The 20,868-nt window shown below is 39.4% G+C and overlaps 1 protein-coding gene across 1 annotated transcript in view; it reads right to left on the reverse strand.

The window, feature by feature from the left end:
- Positions 1 to 731: 731 nt before the first annotated feature.
- GPC1 (glypican 1) overlaps positions 732 to 20,868 on the reverse strand; it is a 1,908,824-nt gene continuing 1,888,687 nt past the window's right edge. Inside the window, exon 9 of the mRNA XM_044070103.1 lies at positions 732 to 2,305. Within this exon, the coding sequence (XP_043926038.1) occupies positions 2,085 to 2,305 (221 nt within the window). The 3' untranslated portion in view covers positions 732 to 2,084. The remainder of the gene's footprint in view (positions 2,306 to 20,868) is intronic.

Consider the following 20,868-nt stretch of genomic DNA (forward strand, 5'->3'; position numbering starts at 1 on the left):
TTACTATGCTTCTGCAGGGGGGCAAGCCCCCCTGCACCACCCATGTGGGGGGCTCTGCCCCCCCATAAATTTAATATACCAACTCCAAGATTGCACTACAGTGGAAAAAAGTTGATTTCCTAACCTTACTGTATTGGGATCACCATACAGAATGTAAACATAATATCTAAATCACTTACCTATATCGCCTAAAAACACTTACAGTTTGGTGAAATAAACACTTTTCCCCCTACTCACTTCTCCCAGCACTTCTCAGAGCACTAACGTAACTTCCATGAAAGCAACACATCCATATTTTACATTCTGTATGGTGATCATGTTTCAGTGGGGTTAGGAAATTAACTTTTTTCCACGGTAGTGCGATCTAGGAGTTGGTATATTTAATTTACAGGGGGTGTGGGAGTAAAGGTAGTAAAAAGTGTGTTTCTTACTTTGGTGTTGTTATAGGTGGAGGGGATGTTATTTAAATGTGCGTTGTAGTTTTCTATGTTATAATGCATACTTTCAGTGTTCTGAGTTTTCTTTGTTTTAGGGTTTTCAGTGTTTTGGGGTTTTTGATGTTATGGTCTCAATGTTTTGAATTTCAATGTTATGAGATTTCAGTGTTTTGAAGTAGACCCATATATATATATATATATATATATATATATATATATATATATATATATATATATATATATATATGTGTGTGTGTGTATACACACACACACACACACACACACACACACACACACACACACACACACACACACACACACACACACACACACACACATAAAACGTGTATATTCCTTTTTATATGCACATGCATATAGAATTACATTTACTATCATTTCAACTCAGTGATGATATCAATGGAAAAATTAGCACATCTCCTGCGACATAGACTTATAATCCATGCTTTAAAAATATGCCAGAGATTATAACATCTCTTTTAGAATTTACACGGCCTCATAGACAAAAACCCTTGGCAGCAGTTTGTTAAACTTAAAAACAATTATACTTCAAACCATCATCTGCTATTGTTACCGGGTTACAGATTTTACAGTGATATTGTTCAACATTTTCTGAACTGACTTGCACCATGCATAAAATGTGTCTTACTCTTCCATTTTGTACAGAATAATGCATTACATTGTGTAACATGACTGATTAAGCAGAAACTTTTCCTTGAACATCATGCATAGTATTTCAAAAGAAGTAAGAAAATAAAGTTGCAACCAGCACCACCATAGTAGAGAATTTTTTTTTTCCAGATCTATTCTTTTGCATCTTCTCTAGCAGTAAGAAGAATGTCGTTATAATTTAATACATTATATTTGGAAACCTAAAGATGGCAGTTAGCAATTACATTGCTGTCATGTTGTCCACTATGATGGACGCTAGGACTATTATGTTGCCCAAGTAACAGTTCTTAAGAAGGTGCCTAGACTCATTCAATAATGCATTAAGATGATGTGAGGAAGACAGGAGGACACATGTTAATACTCAGACAGGAGACAATCTAATGGAGTTTGCAAGAGTCAGTGTGAGTCAGTCCCTTAGCACAGACTGGATGTGTACATATAGTACTTCCCAAAACAAATGCAGCACTGAAGGTTAAAACCAGCAGAATGCACACAATGAAAAGAGCAGCTACTTGTTTCATAAGCCAATTAATCCAGTAAGGTTCAACGATTGATGCATTTACGGTAGTATGTTTTTTTCTGTCTTTTTTCCATCACTCTCATTACTGTGGTAAAACAAACATCCACGTTTCTTTAGACACACTCATTATTAGCATAGGTAGACTGCAACTTTAAGTTCCCTTTGCAAATTTACCTTCTGTTTCAGAATGACCATCCTGCAAAGAGCTGAGCTGCAGAAGTTAGTCTCCAGTGTCATAGATGCAAGGGCAGGTGAAAAAAAAGCAGATTTGATGCTGCCAGAATATCAAACAAAAGGCATTTGCTTTGCCAAGATGAAATCAACACTGTCCATTTTTATTTTGGCAATGCTTCAAAACACCTGGCCCTCCCCTCCCCCCTCAAAAAACAAACAACAACCCCCAAACTTAGTCCCATTTCTCATCCAACATAAGCGGATTACCTCCGGTGATTCTGTACTGCCAGGAAAACTACAACAAAGGAGAAGAGCAGAGATGTGGGTATTGGCTTGCTATTGGCTTCATTTTTGGACTGAGTGGTTTGCTTAAGCTCTGGACCAGAACCTGCTGGGTTAAGATTGTTGGACCTTCTGCTGCTTCCGCCTACACAAGCTTGTTCAGAGCATCCATCTCCACTTCCTGAACCACTGATATCATCACCTGTGCAAAACACAGAAACAAAGCTTTTATAAATTCTAAACAAAGTACTTACAGCTGTGTAAAACTTTACCAAGGCAGTATGTATGTAGATACATCTCTAGTATTATGGCATCACCTAAAGGAAGCTACAAATCATAAAACTTGCTCAGGAAAAATTCTCAGCAGTATTCCCTCAGTCTATCAGCTAATTCTGTATCTGCTTCAGTGGTGTTTGGTATAAAATGTACTCAACTGCAATAAGGATCTGGGTTTTGAAATGCATTTGATACAAACCCCCTGCATCTGCTTCAAGATGCATTCCACACAAGATTCATCCATTGCAAGATGTGAAAAGCATTGGGCTCCATAACTGTTTTACTAATTGTGACAATGACACCATTCAAATTCAGAAGTCCTCAGCACATATGTTGTAAGGGGACAGAAGCACTGATCAGAGCATAGTATCTAAGGCAGACATTAACCATATTGGATCCTGTGAAATTTTTTGACCAGGAATTTACCATTGTAGTATGACACCATGTTTACTAGACTTTGATCAAACTATGCCACAAGTTGCAGCAAATCAATAGTAATATTGCAAATTATGGCTAATGACTGAAACTTAGGATAGTTTTCATCATTATAAAGCATGGATAATCTACATGTTCTAACAACATACAAATCCAAATTATGGACCTTTTTTTGTGTCTGTGTGGTTTATGCAATGACTTCAATGACTCCATTTTCTGCACCCACCTGATCCATTTGTTCCACCACTAGGGCAAAAGGTCTCTTGCCCATTCATTCATCAGTGGAGGTGACAGTTGAATGTTAGGGAGTAGACCAGTCTGCAGATTCTACAGACTGTCCTATTCCTTCACCCATGGCAGCCTTGCCAGCTCTGCTGTAGCTGTGAGTGTTACTGAGTGGACCAGTCTACAGGCCCTGTGGACTGTCCTATTCCTTCCCCAATGGCGGCCTTGCAAGGTCTGCTATAGCTGCATCAGGAAGTTCATATGCACCTGTGCATGATTAACCTCCTGACCAAGCAACACACTACCTGAAATAATACGTTCTTACTGTTATGGCTATATAACTGCATTCCTGCATTACTAAAAGTAAAGTGATCCAAGCTGACTCCCTATGCCCTGGGTCGGTGAACTGGCATTGGCTGGCTACTCCCTTCCTTTCCTGCCTGGTCTGTCCAATGCCCAAGCTGCTAGCGAAACACGGGTCATCTGGGGTCTATTCAGGGCTTTATACCTCTGTACCATGGGGCTGGGAAAACTATGAATCTTCTGTCATTTATCTGAAATGCAGTCCTGTGTGTTCCCTCACTGTGGCCCTAAACAAAGACTCAGTCTTTGCAGATGTCAGTTATTTTCTAAACTACACCAAAGTCAAACCCAGTTTCTTCAGTATGAACTGTTAAGGGTCCTGCTCTTACTAAAGTGGTCCTTTCTTCTGTAAGAGGAAAGAATAGATCATGGTGGGGACGGAGGGTGAGGGGAGCAGTGACTTGCTTCATGTCGCGCTCTTGAAGACCTGACAGATGATTAAGTTGATTGCGTACTGCAGAACCCCTCTTTCCTGTGTTACCAAAGAAATGAGCATTGCATCACACTCATCCTGGTCATACAGTTAATCCAGGAGTGCAGGTTGTATTTCCCCAGAACCTTCTTTAAATGGTACAGGGAGCTAATGTTTAATTTCATGCCTTATAAGCTTCTGATTGTAAATGTGAGAGCCACAACTGCATGTCCTGCAACTACAAAACACAAAGTGTGATCGTTTTAAAAATGGTGAAACAGAAAACTCACTGTAAACCTGAGGAGATGCCTGGATGCCTTTTCTAGATGCTTTGTTCTGCAAGATTAAAAGATTGCACTTTTTTGTTAAAAGTTTCTGCTTTGAAGCAAATTTCATGCTATTGTTGAGTAAAAGTATTCTGCGTACTACAATGGCAAGTGAAAGGGATACAAGGGAATAGGAGGTGGTCCTGCAAGAGAAAATTAAGGAGTGATGTAAACTAGGACATTGTGGACCAACCTGAAAACAGAGATAATAACGTGAAGGCATTAATATGGCTTAATATGCAGCACATTGAAATAGCATTAAAAGGAATTCTACTCTATCTGACACATGTATCTGGCATTTAACTAGGTTGCTGGTTGGATATTCTAGAAGACTGGAGGTTTGTAAAAATGTCAGTCCTAATTTTTGCTTGAACAACATCATGCCATGTTGCCAATAAGGCAAAAAACACACAAGGTAAGTGACAAAGTGCTCAACATATATAAGCAATTAGTTTTCACTGATCAACAAGTGGTAACACTTGGAAGACAAGGAGAGAAAAAAAGACTTTCAGGATTTGTGAGGTGTCTGAAGTAAAGGTGGGAGTGGACTGCCTGAATTTTGGTATGAGAAAGGTAGTTCTCTGAACTGGTTTACAAATATATCTCTAGGAACAGAGAAATCAGATCAGCTGCTCTTAGTTTAAGCTGAATGAAAATATGGTAAACTGAGAAGATTTACACAGGTATTAGTTGTTCCAACAACTGTGTCTTATTGTGCATGTACTAAACTGTTACCATGCAATACAATTACACAGCATTGTATAAAAACATTTAAGATCCAACTTTGCATATAATTTTGGCATCAGTATAAAACATTTTGCTAGACACTTTGCGGTGTGCTCATTCCTAGTGGTGAACAAACAAGGTGAACAGTTACATATTTACTAGTGCAGATATGGTGATGGTTAAGCTAAACAAATTGCCGCAGATGAATGATAACGATGTTGTAGAAATGGAATAGCTTTGCTCTTCTGTAATGGCTGATTCTTTGTGTCCTGAGGATATAGAAGGTGAATGAGAAAAACAGGATTGTCAGGATGGAAAAGGAAGGGAGTACATATATTCAAATGGAAGCTAGCGATGGCCGGAAAGGACTTGCGTAACTAAATGACTGAAATGATTGACTCATTCATCTGTTACAAAGTACATTTCTTAGGCAACAAAACCAGTAAGTATAGACTGGTGGTTTGTTATATACATTGAATACAATGGATATATAGGTTTCTCCTCCTTTTTAAAGTGTTGCTAAAAGGGTCACTATGGGACTTTTGATTCATAAGTTAATTTAATCGAATTTGGAAATAATCGAGGAAGTTACTAAAAGACTATAAAAGCATATCTCACTGATTTAAATCAAAATATTACTAATGCATATAAGCATGTTTTTTCTTACTTAACACAACAAGCAAAAATATACAGTGGCTAGCTATCAGTACTGAGGTACTGCCATATTGAATATGGCAAATAAACATATACACTGGAAGACAAAGATGGAAACTGTTGCTAACATATACTTTGTTTAATAATGATATAGCCAATCAAATTTATAAAAATATACAGTGGCTAGCTATCAGTACTGAGGTACTGCCGTATTGAATATGGCAAATAAACATATACACTGGAAGACAAAGATGAAAACTGTTGCTAACATGTACTTTGTTTAATAATGATAAAGCCAATCAAATTTATAAAAGTATACAGTGGCTAGCTATCAGTACTGAGGTACTGCCGTATTGAATATGGCAAATAAACGTATACACTGAAAGACAAAGATGGAAACTGTTGCTAGCATGTACTTTGTTTAATAATGATACAGCCAATCAAATTTATAAAAATATACAGTGGCTAGCTATCAGTACTGAGGTACTGCCCTACTTCTTCTTCTTCTTTCGGCTTTTCCTGGTTAGGGGTCACCACAGCGGATCAACTGTCTGCTCATGACTGGCAGTAGAGTTTTACAGTGTCAAGCTGCCAACCCAGCGCCCAACCTTCCACGGAAGGCACACACACACACACACACACACACACACACACACACACACACACACACACACACACACACACACTCATGCCTAGGGCCAATTTAGAGTGTCCAATACACCTACAGCATGTCTTTGGGATGCGGGAGTAAACCGAAGCACCAGGAGGAAACCCACGTGACCACAGGGAGGACATGCAGACTCTGCACAGAAGGCACCACAGCCGAGGTACTGCCCTACTGAATATGGCAAGTAAACATATACACTGGAAGACAAAGGGGGACACTGTCAGTAACATGTAATTTATTTAATAATGATATAGCCAATCACATTTATATTCACCTATTTTCATTTTTCTACTTATATAGATATACAGAGAGAGTACAAGTATATTGCTGATGTCCTTAAGAGGACATTTAATTTGAAAATGAATTAAAAAAGTTTAGATACAGACAATGCTAGACATTATATGGCTAATAAAATTATTGCATGAATTAAAGATTACAAACCCAACAAGTTTGGTGCCAGAAGATTAATAACTTTTAGCAAGTTGGTTCTTTATAGACTGTTAACTTTAATACAAATGCATATTAATAATATGTTAATGAGTACTTGCAATATTTAAACTGTTTACCAAAAGCATAAGATAAAGCATATTATTAAAATCAAATACGTTCATATAAGGTCTGTTGTTTAAAGATAGTTTTTGAGTATGAAAACACTGAAGTCCACTGGAATAAACAATGATTTGCCTTGTTTGAAATAAATACTAACTTATTAATAGACGTGATTATGTTTGCTGTTGTGAGAATAATAAGGTAAGCTATGTAATAGAGCCTTGAAAAATGATGCAAGAATTTTAGTGATGTTTAAATGGATAGATTATTGGAGACTTTTAGAAATTTATGCTGTGAAAGTTGGTTGAAAGTTGATTGCTATGTTTAAACTGTTTATCAAAGTTATGCATGTTATAAAAAGCCATTAGAGTACATATGACGTCTGATGTTTAGGGACAGTTTGTGGGTGTGGATGTATACTGGCCCTCTGAGGAAGTTAAACAGTAGCTTGAGTTACATGCATAAGAATGATACAGCATCATTAACAGACATGAATTTGTATACAGAATTTTAAATGAAAATGGATAAATATACTTATTAAGAATTTTAAGATTAAGTAAATGATATAGACCATAATGATAAAATGACTCACTGTTAGACAGAAGTACTTAGGAAGTATAGAAATGTTAATACTATTTTCAGTCTAATTTCAATGAATTGTTTAAAAGTCAAGTGCTCTTTAACAAATGACATAAAGTACAAGAGAAAATGTAAGTGTCAGTGACATTATGAGTAAGCTGGAAGGCAGTTATAACTACAGTGCTGGATGTTACTTCAAAGTCATATGAAAGGACAGACAAATTACATAACTTTGATGCTGGAATGGTGAAGTTCAGTTTGAGATTAATTGATGAATTCTAGCCAAATAACACATTTGAGGAGGTGGGTTATTATAGTATTAGGGCATGTGGATCTGAGATGTCATTATATTGTTAAATACTAGCACAATTATGACAATAAATTTGTGACGTAGGAGGGAAAAGGGAGTTGTTGGGATAGTTAAACATTAACCTGGTAAGGATGAGATGAACTGATGGAAAATGTCACCATTTCTCTTTGTTAACATAATTTCTATGGAAACTCTTGGTGGTCCAGTCTTGGGGGGCACTTTCAAAGGAAATGAATGCTGCTTTAAATTGGATGCCTTAGTTAGGAGAGAAAGTAACTACTGAGATGATATGTGAATACTTTAACCTGTTCACAAGGCCAGCTATGCTAATCTTTGTTATCCTTATAAAGCATGACAGAATGATGTGTGACATTAAGTGCATAAGACTAATGTAATTAGCTTTCCATTCTGAAAGAAAATAATGGATTAAGGGTTGTTTTGTCTCTCACTGGTTACTTGAAGATCTGAAAAAATTGTTGGAAGGGAGTAGGGGCATGAAATAGTTTGTCATTGAAGGTCTTGGCATACTTAAAGATAGAAATGACTTGATTTGTTAATTACAGTGATTGTGAGTTGCTGAGTAATGTGGTGAGACGGGTGCCTCCAGGGCCAGGTAGAGGGCACAGATATTGACTGAGACCGCAAGGGTGCTTTCTTAGTGTTATATATAGGTTCATAGGTTGGTACTAGGCTATCTGCCCGAAGGCATTTATAAGCCTAGCCAGAATGTGTTGGCTTTCGCCTCGCCATTAGATTAGTTCCCTGTGCCTCTGTCCAGAGCCACTGAAGTGATCCCCGAGGTAAACGTTCTGTTTCCCATCCACTTGTCAAGGTTTCTTTTGAAGAGTGTTATCGAGGAGCTCTGCCTAATGTAGATTGGGATCTTGCTCAAAAGCATGGGAAGTCTCTGGGACAGGAATCTATCCATCCCTCACATCCTATTTATTGCTGTGGTGAGGTTTAGATCCCTAGAACGTGTGGCTTGAGGGGGTAAGGTTATCTTTAGGTGGAGCATGTCCATCAATTCTGGGTTGGACATGGCCTTGTATGTCAGGCAGAGATCACCTCTGAGTAGGTGGTATGCAACTGAGTAGAACTGGAGTTTCTTTAGTTGAGCTGCATAGGGCATCTGTTTGAGGCCAGTGATCCTCTTGGTGAGGTACTTCTGTGGTCTTTCCAGCTTTTGCAGGTGTCTTTTAAGGTACGCATTGTACTCTCTGATGGGTCTGATGAGTGATGAGTAGAGGGGCACAGTGATCTCTTTTGATCTGGATGCGACCCCTTTTGTGATTAGGTGGGCCACGTAGAAGGATTTTCTAACCACTTTGGCAATGTGATTATCAAAGGTGAGATTACTAATCCCTTATTACATCCTCCGTATTTAAGGGGCTACCACCTATATGGTACTATGTGGGTACTTTGTTTTTTTCCAAAGGGGATGACTATGCACTTTTTGGCATTGAGCTTGAGGCCATGATTTTGACACCAGGTATCCATCTCAGTGAGACCCTTTTGGAGGATCTGTGTCACCCGGAGAGTCAATTATAGCCCCTAGTTTGCAATCGTCTGTGAACTTTGTCAGCCATAGTCCTCCTCTGCTTGCCTGTACCTCTGAGAAGTATATGCCGAACAGGAGGGGTCCTAGGACTAAGCCCTGGGGAATGCCACTTGTAACCGGTTTAGAGTTGGACCTAGCTCCCGCAACTCTCACCATGTGGGTTCTGTCCATGAGCCAGTTGGCTACCCATCTTGTGATGCAGGGGGTTATGTTCAGGCTGGTGAGCTTGTCTATAATACCAGAATGGGGAATGGTTTCGAAGGCCTTAGCGAGGTCTAGGTAGGCTGTGTGCACCACCTTTCCCTTGTCTATAGCCTTGGTAACTGTCTCTAAGAAGTCCACCAGGTTTAGGAGGCATGATCTGCCCATAACAAAACCAAACTCGGTAGGGTCCAGTGTTCGGAGGTTCCCAATGTCTCTGTTAATGAGTTCCATGATGATGCACTCCATAGCCTTGCAGACCAAGCTAGTCAGGCTTATAGGGCGATAGTTCTCAGGGTCTGTTGTGGCTCCAACTTTGTGGAGCGGAATAACCGTTGCTGTGCGCCACTCTGTGGGTATGTAGTCTGTGGAGAGGCTGAGTTTGAACAGTGTGTTTAGGTGAGGGGTTAGTTCGTCTTTGAGCTCATGTAGGAAGCAGCCTAGGACACCATCCAGTCCCATTAATGCTGTGTTTTTGGCTTTGGAGAGGGCTGTTTTAACCTGAGTGTCTGTGATTTCAGGGACTCTACATTCTTCTGGTATGGTTATGGGCCCTTTTGGGGGTGAGAGGGGGGTGAAGTTTGCACTGAACCTGCCTGCCAGGATGTTGGTGATATCATTCAGTTCAGTGTATTTTGTGCCATTCTGCACTAACTCTGAGCAGATCTGAGCATTGCCACTTAGATTCTTGACATAGCTAAAGAATGCCTTGTGGTTATCTTTGGAGTCCTTGGCAATTTTTCTTTCAAAGCTCGCCTTGGATGATTTTATGAGGGATCATAGTTTCTTGCTGATACTGATCAGGGATGTCTTCCCTTCTTGGGATTTTTCACTTTTCTGTACTAGTTTCCTCCTTCTATTGTATAGCTTGTTTATGGCAGGAGTCCACCAGACTGGTTTCCTTTTCTTGGTAGAGTGAGTCTTGGTTTTGCTTGGGATGGCATGATCCATGCATTTTTGTAGCTGCCTGTAGAATGCATTAGTAAAGGATTTTGCAGCTTGGACAGTGTTATCCTTCAGCATGGGGGATTTGAAACTTTCCACCTCGGTCTTAAGTAATGTGAAGTTTGCTTTTGAAAAGTTTTTCACGGTGGTTTTCTTGTCCGGGGGTGAGGGCAGAATATGGATATCCAAAGTGATTTGTTTATGGTCAGATCTAACCAGTGAGTGGTTGACCTCTGGTGTGGAACACCGGTCGCCCATGTTGGTGATGACCAGGTCCAATATGTTGTCACCTCTGGTGGGAGTGTTGACCAGTTGAACCAGGGCGTTTGAGTTTATAAATTCTAGGAAAAGTTGGGCAAGGGAGTTAGTACTTGAGTAGTTTTCCTAGTTAATGTTTGGGTAATTGAAATCACCCAATATTAGGGTGTTTGGTAGGACCTTTATGTTTCCCAGTGTTTCCAGAAATGCGGAATGGGGGTCCTGGGACATGGTGGGTGATCTGTAGCAAGCTACAATTTGAATTGCAGTTTTTCCCATTGTTAGTTGCACGTGGATGACCTCTGAAGCATCGTGCTGTGCCACTAACCTGGAGGTGTGGGTATCCTTGATGAATATGGATATGCCCCCACCTTTTGTATTTCGGTTTGGGTTCTGTGGCCGAAATGTATGGTATGAGTTGTAGCCTGGTAGTGCTGGTGTGCTCTCTGCAGCCTTAAACCAGGTTTCTGTTACTGCACATATATCGATTTTCTCCATACTGAGGAGTGCCTCGAGTGAGTGCATTTTGAGGTTTAGACTTCTGACATTGAGTAGCATTACCCTCAGTTTTTTGTTACTTGTGCTATTTATGGCAGTGGGTTTGTCTTTTGAGCTTTGCCTAAAAAAGGCACTATGGGGATGGCAAGAGCCTTGGCCAGTATTCGAAAGCCTAAGGGCGACAGGTGCAAGCCATCTCTAGTGAAGCAGAGTGGCTTGTCGAGCATGTCATCCCAGGCGGACAGACACTGGATCTCCTCTGAATTACACCAGAAACTTAGCCAATTGTTGAAATCGAGATTTTTTTCTTTATACCGTGGTATCATTCTTGGTGAGGGCAGGATGCTACTCAGGGTCAGGGTCATACTGGCCTGGTCTATGTGATCAGAGTTCTCTTCCATGTCTCTCTTCATGTAGTCCAGGGAGGTACAGCTCAGGTCATTCACACCGACATGGACAATGACATAGTCATATTTGTACTTGTTCTGGAGTGACCTGAGTGCTTGTGTTATGTGGCAGATCCTGGCACCCAACAGGCAGCTAACAGTAACCTTCTCCTTATTCAGCCTAGTGAGTGGGACGTCAGTGTGCCTGACTATAGAGTCACCTATTACTAGTATGTTGGGTATGTTATTTTGCCTTAAGGGCTGTGATTGCATGGCACACTGGTTTTGTGAAGTATGTGTTTCATGGTTTGTGTTGGGGGTGGAGGTTGCTTGGATGTTTGCTTTGGAGGTCTCTGTTGGTTTTGCAGATTTTTATTTAGAGCCTCCGGTATGTTTTCATGTATTTATGTGTGTTTTTTGCCGGTGCTGGTTTAATGTGTCTATGTAAGACTGGTGGTGTGATGCACGTATTTCCCTTCTCCTCTTGACTGTCTGATCCAGTCTTGGGTTGAGAGACCTTAGCCTCTAGTTTTGCTGTATAACTGCATCGCTTGCATGTATTAGTGTTTGGAGGTAGGAGGAGGGGGTTGTCTGTGTACATGAGGCAATTGTAACATTGCATCAAAATGCCCAGATTCACCAGTTGGACTGGAGAGTACACCTGAAACTGCCCTTTGGACATGCCTGGATAGGTACAGTGAACTGCTTTACTAGATGGCTGGTAAGGTCGAATAGAGAGCCTTGTCCTTCTGTACAGTATTGGAGGGTCTAGTGCTAGGGTTTATAAGTGCTTGCTATAAGTTTTGAGCAAGTGCCGGGCTGAGAAATGAATGGCTTGAGTGCTTAAGTTGAAAGTTTGTCTAGTTCCAAGGGAAAAATTGAAGAGGAGAATAGTTTTACCCTAACTAACCGGCGCTGCCCAGCATGCAAATCCAGGCAAATACGGTATTTATAACAGGGAAATGAAAGAGATAGAAATTAGCCCAAAATGGCCAATAAACTACTAATTTCTGGCTGAAACCACTCCTCCAGGGACAGATAGGCTGCTCAAAGCTCCCCTCTCTCACAGGTGAACAGAGACACTTTCTTCTATCCAAGTAAGGTATGGGGAAACACAGATATTTGTAACACAGCCCTGAATTCAGCACTAACCTGAAAACTGGACTATACTAGCTTAGAAAGGCGGGAAGCAAGTACATATTTATATATATATATATATATATATATATATATATATATATATATTTTTAGAAAATAAAGCAGATACATTCAAAAAAACAGTTTAAAAGCACAGAAAATGATACTTATTGTTATATATTGCAAATCAGAGTTTTATTCAATGCCCCCAGTAATAAAGTAGGAAGAAACACAAATGTAGTAAAAGCAGATGAATAAAGTGCAATTTATATATATATATATGTATGTATATATATATATATATATATATATATATATATATATATATATATATATATATATATGTATAAAAACAACAGAAAATGAATAAACTGACAAACAAGTTACCAAATTAACCAGAAAAAAGCTCAAAACTGAGCCCTGTCCCAGCAGTCTTCAATCAGACAAGTTCTAACTGCACACCCTTGCTTACTAGGGTGCAGGGGAACCTTCACAAAAAAGATGGCCTGGATCAGTGCTCAAGTTATACAAACAAAGCTAGATTCAGCAGGCCTGAATCTGGTCTATGCTACAGCAACAAGGCGCACCAATTTCAGAAATAAACAGTTCAAATAAGCAGTCACAATAAGTCTGTGACCAGAAATTCCCAGCTCAGAAGGGTAGAATCCAGCCTCTCCTCCCACAAGAGTGCAGACCACCAACCTTCTTAATGTAGAATAACTGGCCTGAAGCCCAAGTGCTCACACCAGAACTAATACACTTTTAGAATAGCAGACACTGGGCCTTCAATCAGCAATTCCCAGCTTAGAAGGATGTAAGCTACCTGTCCTGCCACAACAGTGCAAACCACAAACTTTCTTAATGTAAAACAGCCTGTATGAAGCCCAAGTGCTTAAACCAAAAGACTTAGAATAACAGTTACAATTTAATCAGGCTACGACCAAGCAGTAATAAATGCAGCAGAATAAATAAAATTGAGTTCTTTTAAGAAAAGCAAAATAAAATAGGAGGAAACAGAAATACAGTAAAAGCAAATGAATAAAGTGCAAAAATTCTTTTTTTTTTTTTTTTTTTTTTTTTTTTTAAGTGCAAGCAAGAAGAGAGGAAGGAAGAACCTAAGTGGGCTGGCCTTCTCAAATCTTCTCTCTGAATTAAGTAGAGTGAACACTAGACTCAGAATATGATCTAACTGTACTCGGTTAAGTGAGCAAATGAGATAGACCCAGGAGGAGTGTTCTAATGCAGACTTACAGGAGGGGCGGGCACTTCCAGAGCCACCAACACTAATACCAACATAGGAACAGGGAGGGTGGGGAACTAACTGCAGAGAGACACACAGCACACCGTTCAGAAACACACAATTAGAAAACAGAAAAAAATGAAAATACAGTACTTTTAAAACTGCAAGTTTGTACTTAGAAAACTAAAATTCACTACAGCAAGTTTCACTTAGCTTCAGCTTGTAGTGCAGATGTTTGTAGCCAAGCAAGTCTCTCAGGAGTTGAGCATAAAATGATTTCTCAAACTTTGTGGCTAGCACTTAAAGTACAGAGGAATCCCTCTAGGCTATTAAATATCAGATAACAAAGAAGTGATAATACCACCCGCTCTTATAGCAAAATAACTGCAGAGAGACACACAGCACACTGTTCAGAAACACACAATTAGGAAACAGAAAAAATGAAAATGAAAATATGGAAATCCTTAAGTCATACAGTTACTAAAGTATGAACGTGTGAACCTCTGAGTCATTCCAATCAAAATAATGGGCCAGAATTTTCCCACAATCTTTACAACCATCCTGATTGAGAAGGGTCGCTTGATACAATGTAGAAATTATCTCATACAGACTGACAATCAGCAACTACTCAAATAACATAATGCAATGTGTGAGACATGCATGTGGATAATATCATCAGAGGCAGAAATATCACGCATAGGCAACTCAGACATCAGGATTGTCAGGAGCACACCACACACCTCATGTCACTACAGCCAGTATAATAATAATAATAATAATAATAATAATAATAATAATAATAATAATAATAACAACAACAATAATAATAATAATAATAATAATAATGATAATAATACTAATGATAATAATAATGATAATGATAATAATAACAATAATAATAATAATGATAATAATAATAATGGTAATAATAATAATAATAATAATAATAATAATAATAATAATAATAATAATAATAATAATGATAATATTTGCCCACTGGACACACTGTTCCTTTTCAGGGGTGACCCAGGAGCAATGTATGGTATTTAACTTGCTCAAGGTCACACACTAGACAAACAAGGGGTGAAGGACTCAAACCTTGTACTACAGGGATTAAAACTTGCAACCTTAACCTCTGCACCAACTGTATATGATCCTTCCTATGCTGAGGTTCTAAAGACTGACTTGCTTAGCCTTAAAGGCACTAAGCACACTGAGCAATACTTTTAACCTACAAAAAAAAAACACTACACATAGTGCAAAGAGTACCAAAGTCATGGATGCTGTGTCAGTAAGACAGGCATCTATCCATCCAAACTTTATAGTTATTGGTGATTCCATTGTAAGATGTACAGATGCACCTCTTTCCAGGCTGAGTAAGGAAAGAGTGGTGGTTAGTTGCTTGGCTGGTGCCTGGATCCAACAGATAACACATGCACTCAAGTCTCTGAACAAGTACATGTTTTACTTTGTCATAGTACATGTGGGTATCAATGACCTGAAATGTATCTCCCTGGTCTATGAAGGCAGACAAGCTGGAGATCCCAGACTATGTGTCCCAGACTGGTATGTGCCTAGCATTGAGCAGCATTCTAGCTTTTACAAGCATGATGCTGAGATACGAGCAAAAAATAATTTACTTCAATAATTGGTAATTTTCTGTGTCATTCTAATGAGGTCCAATATCTGTCTACCTGGGAGGACATGATCAACAGACAACACTGCTTTGCCAGGAATTGCTTACACCTTTCCTCTCTAGGTTTTTGAACATTGACAAAAACATTTTCCACCCCTATAATGCCTTTTTAGGGAATGCCAACCAGATAAACCTACCAACATAATGAAACAAGCTAAAGCATATATGAAGGTGTTACTAATCAATGCTAGGAGCCCAAACAAGAAACTATACTCCCTACAAGACCTCCTCACCATCAAGAATGTAGATGTCCATGTAGTGTCTGAGACATGGTTTAAAATGGTAGAGAGAACTCCATCTGTGCAGGGGAATAATGCCTTTCACACGTTTAGACCATCTGATGCACAGGAGGTGAAAAAAGGTGGAGCAGACTCAATCTGCATTTAAGAGATACTCACGCCAAGGCTGGTAAAGCAGCATGATGCACCGGAGCTTCTTTATGTATAATTCACCATCAGAAAAGGCCCATACAGCACATTAACTAGCTATAGAACTCCCTATGTGACCCAAGAAAGCCAAAATACCTATTTACAAGAACTGGAGTCTCTCAGTATTAAACCCAATGGCATTTTTCTAGGCAATTTTAACTACCCAAGTACATACTGGGAAACTTATACTATCACAAATGCACAAGCACAGAGATTCTTGGACATTGTAAATACAGATGCCCTGGAACAATTAGTCAAAGTACCCACTAAGGGCAACAACATCTTAGACCTTTTACTTACCAATATGGGAGCATCTTGCTCCATCCTTTGCATATCATTGTCCCTTGTTATGTCTGATCATAAAGCTGTTTACTTTAAGATAAAATTAAAACCAGAGGCTCCCACTGCTCATGGCTCCTTTAGAAATCTATCCAATACTTCAGACTCATTGGCAAATTTCAAATACCCAACAAACCAAGAAAACACTGTGAACTACACGGAAGAGAACAGCACCAAATTGTACCAGCTTGTTAACAGCTGCTTAGATGCAACTGTCCCTTATAGAAACAAGTGCAGGGAAAACCACAGAAATAAATCCCCCTGATGAAACTATAACATAAACAAGCTATATAAAAGGAGGAAAATTTTGGCCAAAAATAAGAGTAATATCCATAATGACAGAGCCTTTGTCATTAAATTTCAAAAACAACTCAGGTGATTAATAAAATTCACCAAAGCCAAATAGGATGTGAAAATAGCCACCAAAGCTAAAGAAAACCATAAGGCTTTTTTAGTTATGCTCATAATGTCAGGAACACAATGAAGAAAGCATTGAGCTGATTGTGAATGCTGTTAACTTCACAGAAGTTCAATATTTATTTAACCTACTGGCTGACAAATTCAGCTCAAACTCCACCCCTCTACCCTCCCATCTATCTCACAAGAAATACCTGAAACTGACCCACCCCCAGCTGTCACACAAAACCAACTCTTGAAAGCTCTCTCTAAAGCAAAAATACTGCATTGATGGGTTGATGGGTCTGACGATATCCTTGGATACATACAGAAGAGCATTAAGCATAATTTAACCACACCCCTAATAACACTATTCAACCTTATCTTGATATGGATTTTGTGCCATGTGAAAAGAGAACAGCAAGAGTTTTTCTCCTGCACAAGGGTGGACCTCCACTGACCCAGTACATTATAGGCCTAGAAGTCTGACCAGACGCATATGCAAAGCCATATAAATAATTATCCTGGAATTAATCAATAAGGACACAAGGAATCTCTAAACAATGTACCAGTCTCAGTTTGGATTCATCAAAGGTAGGTCATTCTTACTCATCTTGATGGACTTTTTTGAAAAGCTATGGATGAAGGTAAAATGGTACATACCATTTGCCTAGACCTAGCTAAAGCTTTGACACAATCTCCCATTCTGATAGTAGAAAAACTTAATAAATTAAGAATAAACTTCTATGTTACCTACTGGATCACCAACTAGCTCACAGATAGAATGCAAGCGATCAAAATAGGTAAAGCTACTTCCATTAAAAGACCAGTCACCAGTAGAGTCCCTCAGGGATCAGTGCTAGGACCTCTCCTGTTTGACATCACCTTCTTAGAAGCTAAGCCAATACTAAGGAACTCTGGTTAACCAAGTTTGAAGTTGAATCTCTGACCTTGTTTTAAATGATTAAGAAACACCTGCAACAGCTGGAGAGGCCACAAAAGTACCTCACAAAGAGGATCCTAGGCCTTAAACACATGTTCTAAATGGAGGGACTCAAATAACTCCAGCTATTCTTGGTCTCATACCATCTCATATCATCTACTAAGAGGCGATCTCTGCTTGACTTACAAAGCCATGTCTGACCCAGCTCTGTTAGAATAGCTAGAGCTAAAGAAATCCCAATCCCTCTGCACCATACACTCCAGAGACCTCAACCTCATTACCACAATTGGTCTTACACACCATCTTAACAATCTTTTTCTTCTGCCACGGTTCAGGAGGGAGGAAAGCTTTTCCAGTGTGCCTGTTGTACTAGAGAGAACAGGAATCTGGACAACTGACTGTTCTGAGTCCCATAGCTGCAGAGGCATAAACTCTTTGGCAGTCCTGCCAAGTACTTTAGAATCCTAGTCTGGTGGTAAGGTGGTAAAGTGTTGTGTTCTTTGCATCCTATACTAGACAGAAAAGATCATAGAGACTATGAGTGCTTCCAGGCTACAATAATGACAAGCAATGTAATGGGGATTATCTGCAGCTTTTCATCCTTTTTTCTTCAGATACACAGTAATATTTTTCTTTGGGAGAAGAAACCAGGGCTATAGGCAAAGCTATGGAAGACCATACAAGTGTAATGGTGTTGCCCCCAATGAGAATTTTATCCTGGATGGAAGCTGTAGGAGGAAATGTCATTTTCTTTATCCATTTATAAAATATGGACTCTGGGTCCACAAAGTCCTCACAGGAGCTTGGGTTGTGGCAGTCTTCCACACACTATTGGCTCCAGGCAAATGATCATGCAAAGAGATGAGTTGGATGTGTGTGCAATGGGTGCTTGCAGGAGGTCAGCCATTGGGGGCCTGGAGAGCAGAAGTGCACCTGCCAAGGGTATTATGGAACATGAAAGAACAGAATAAGGACTGGTACTGGCAACAGAACATTACCCTGAAGGGAATTCCTGTACCCTTGATTCAAGCTTCCCTTAGACCTAAAACATTTGTTTGATACCTACGCCCTGAATCATGAACTCTAGTGCTGAAAGGCCTGGTGTAACCCTTTGACCAAGCAACTATTCCCAATTAAGTTTGAAGTAGGAAACAGTTGTGGCCAGATGACTCTAGAGACTACTTGTTGAGATCAACTCAGTGGCTTGGCAGAGTATTGTGATTGGGGGTGGGGCACCATCGAAATCCAATATACAATTCCCCATGGGGAAGGTCTGGGGGGTCTATCTGGCTCAGTCTTCTCACTGTCTACCAAAGCAAAGCTGCTGTAGGCTTCAGTTCTTCTAGCTGAGGTCAAACTCAGCACATGTGCATACTGAGGGGCCATTTTAAATGGGACTTACATCTATCATTGCCATTTCCCTTCTGGTACTAATTCATAGAGATATTCCTTCTGATCCCCACACAAAAACTACCAACTGCAGTCATCCTTCCAGTAGAGAGGTGTGCCAAGAACCTCTCCCTGGAATTCTGGGAAGATGGCTATGTTTAAATACTATTTGGTACTATTTGTTTAAACACTATTTGGAACAAAACACAATTGGAATGTCTACAAAGGTTCCTTACTAAAAGAATACAGGGAGTAAGTAAACTGTCCTATGCAGACTGCCCCAAGGCCCTATCCCTGTATTCTGTCTCCTACAGGCTTTTGAGTGGAGATTTATGCCTGGCATACAGGGCATTGTCAGACCCCACTCTGACAGACCTCCTGCATATCCACAAAACAAACAGCACCAGAATTACCCATTCTAAAGACTTAAATCTTGCTTGTCATATAAATATGACCTGCTGGAGAGATAAGTACGTAGGATCCCAGAGATTGCCCATCTAGGGAACAGCCTCCCCATCCATGTGAAGCAGAGTTCCTCCCTAACTCAATTCAAGTGCAACTTGGAGAATTGGATGGGAAACCGGAAATTCATCCCTGGTTTGGCACCTATTTCTCTAATGGACACAGGTAACCTGTAAACGGTTTATCTCCCAGGTCCATGCTTACACTTATTAAAGGTATCAAAACTTGTCAGAGATTTGGGATGCATGGCTAGGCTTAAAAAGGCCCTTGTGGTTGTTAGCCTAGTAAAAACCTATTAACCTATGAACCTATAGTGCCTGTGGCAATGCCTCCTATCATGCCTCTCTCCCAGACCATACATAACAATAGTACAGGTCCTGATTGGCAACCACAGAGGCACTTAGGGACTTTATAGTTAGGCATTGAACCTGGAAATATTTCAACTGTGTGCATCTCAAATGAGGTTCAACCTTGAGAGGTCATATGAAACAACTGTCAGAGTCACATAACCAGGTGTGGACTACTGAGAAGACTTTTTAAAGAAAAACATGCAAGAATGTGAGCAGGAGAGGATCATCCTGTCATAGAACTCAGCAATTATAGTTTCCAGTGCTAGATCTGACAACATTTTCCAGGTTCCTTAACTACTGCAGGCAAAACATATTTTCACCCAAATGTAGTCAACAATTTCACCAGTGCTTTATCTATCTATCTATCTATCTATCTATCTATCTATCTATCTATCTATCTATCTATCTATCTATCAAATACAAAATAAAGAAGATATTCTCTTTACATATACATATTAAAACATTGTGGAATTTTTAATTGTGAATCAGATATGTATGTACATTAAAAGTGTATGTATAGTTTAGTATCTACAGCTGAAAGAATCTATCTGAAAGAATATATTATGTACTGAAACTGAATACATACAGTTATTAGAAGTAGAGATACATGTTTAGACTGTTAGAAATATGTTTGGATGCTAATTCATTTAACTACTGTAAATACAGAGTTTTCAGGAGTAAAGTAAGTAGGTTTCAATTTTTACAGGATTTTGCAGTTTTGAATGTTAGTATCTTTGCTTTATAAAAAAAAATAGTATGTAGTGGAACATGAGACAGAGATGTTAGGTGAGACAGGGAAGGGTGGTGGAGGATGGTTGTATATGGGTTAGAAGGAGGTTAGCTATATATGAGAGGAGAATGAATATACCATTCTGGAGCATGTGGTGACTGTCTTGCAGAATATTTCCTCAACTAAAATTATTTCAGTTTAATTTTGCACCTGTAGTAATATTTAAAAAATGTCTCATTTCTTTTTAATTTTTCTAAATATGTCATCAAATGATTTTACCACTGACT

This window comes from Protopterus annectens, chromosome 4.part1 (assembly GCF_019279795.1).
Source record: "Protopterus annectens isolate FY-2018-M chromosome 4.part1, PAN1.0, whole genome shotgun sequence".
In the NCBI taxonomy this organism is placed as follows: domain Eukaryota; kingdom Metazoa; phylum Chordata; order Ceratodontiformes; family Protopteridae; genus Protopterus; species Protopterus annectens.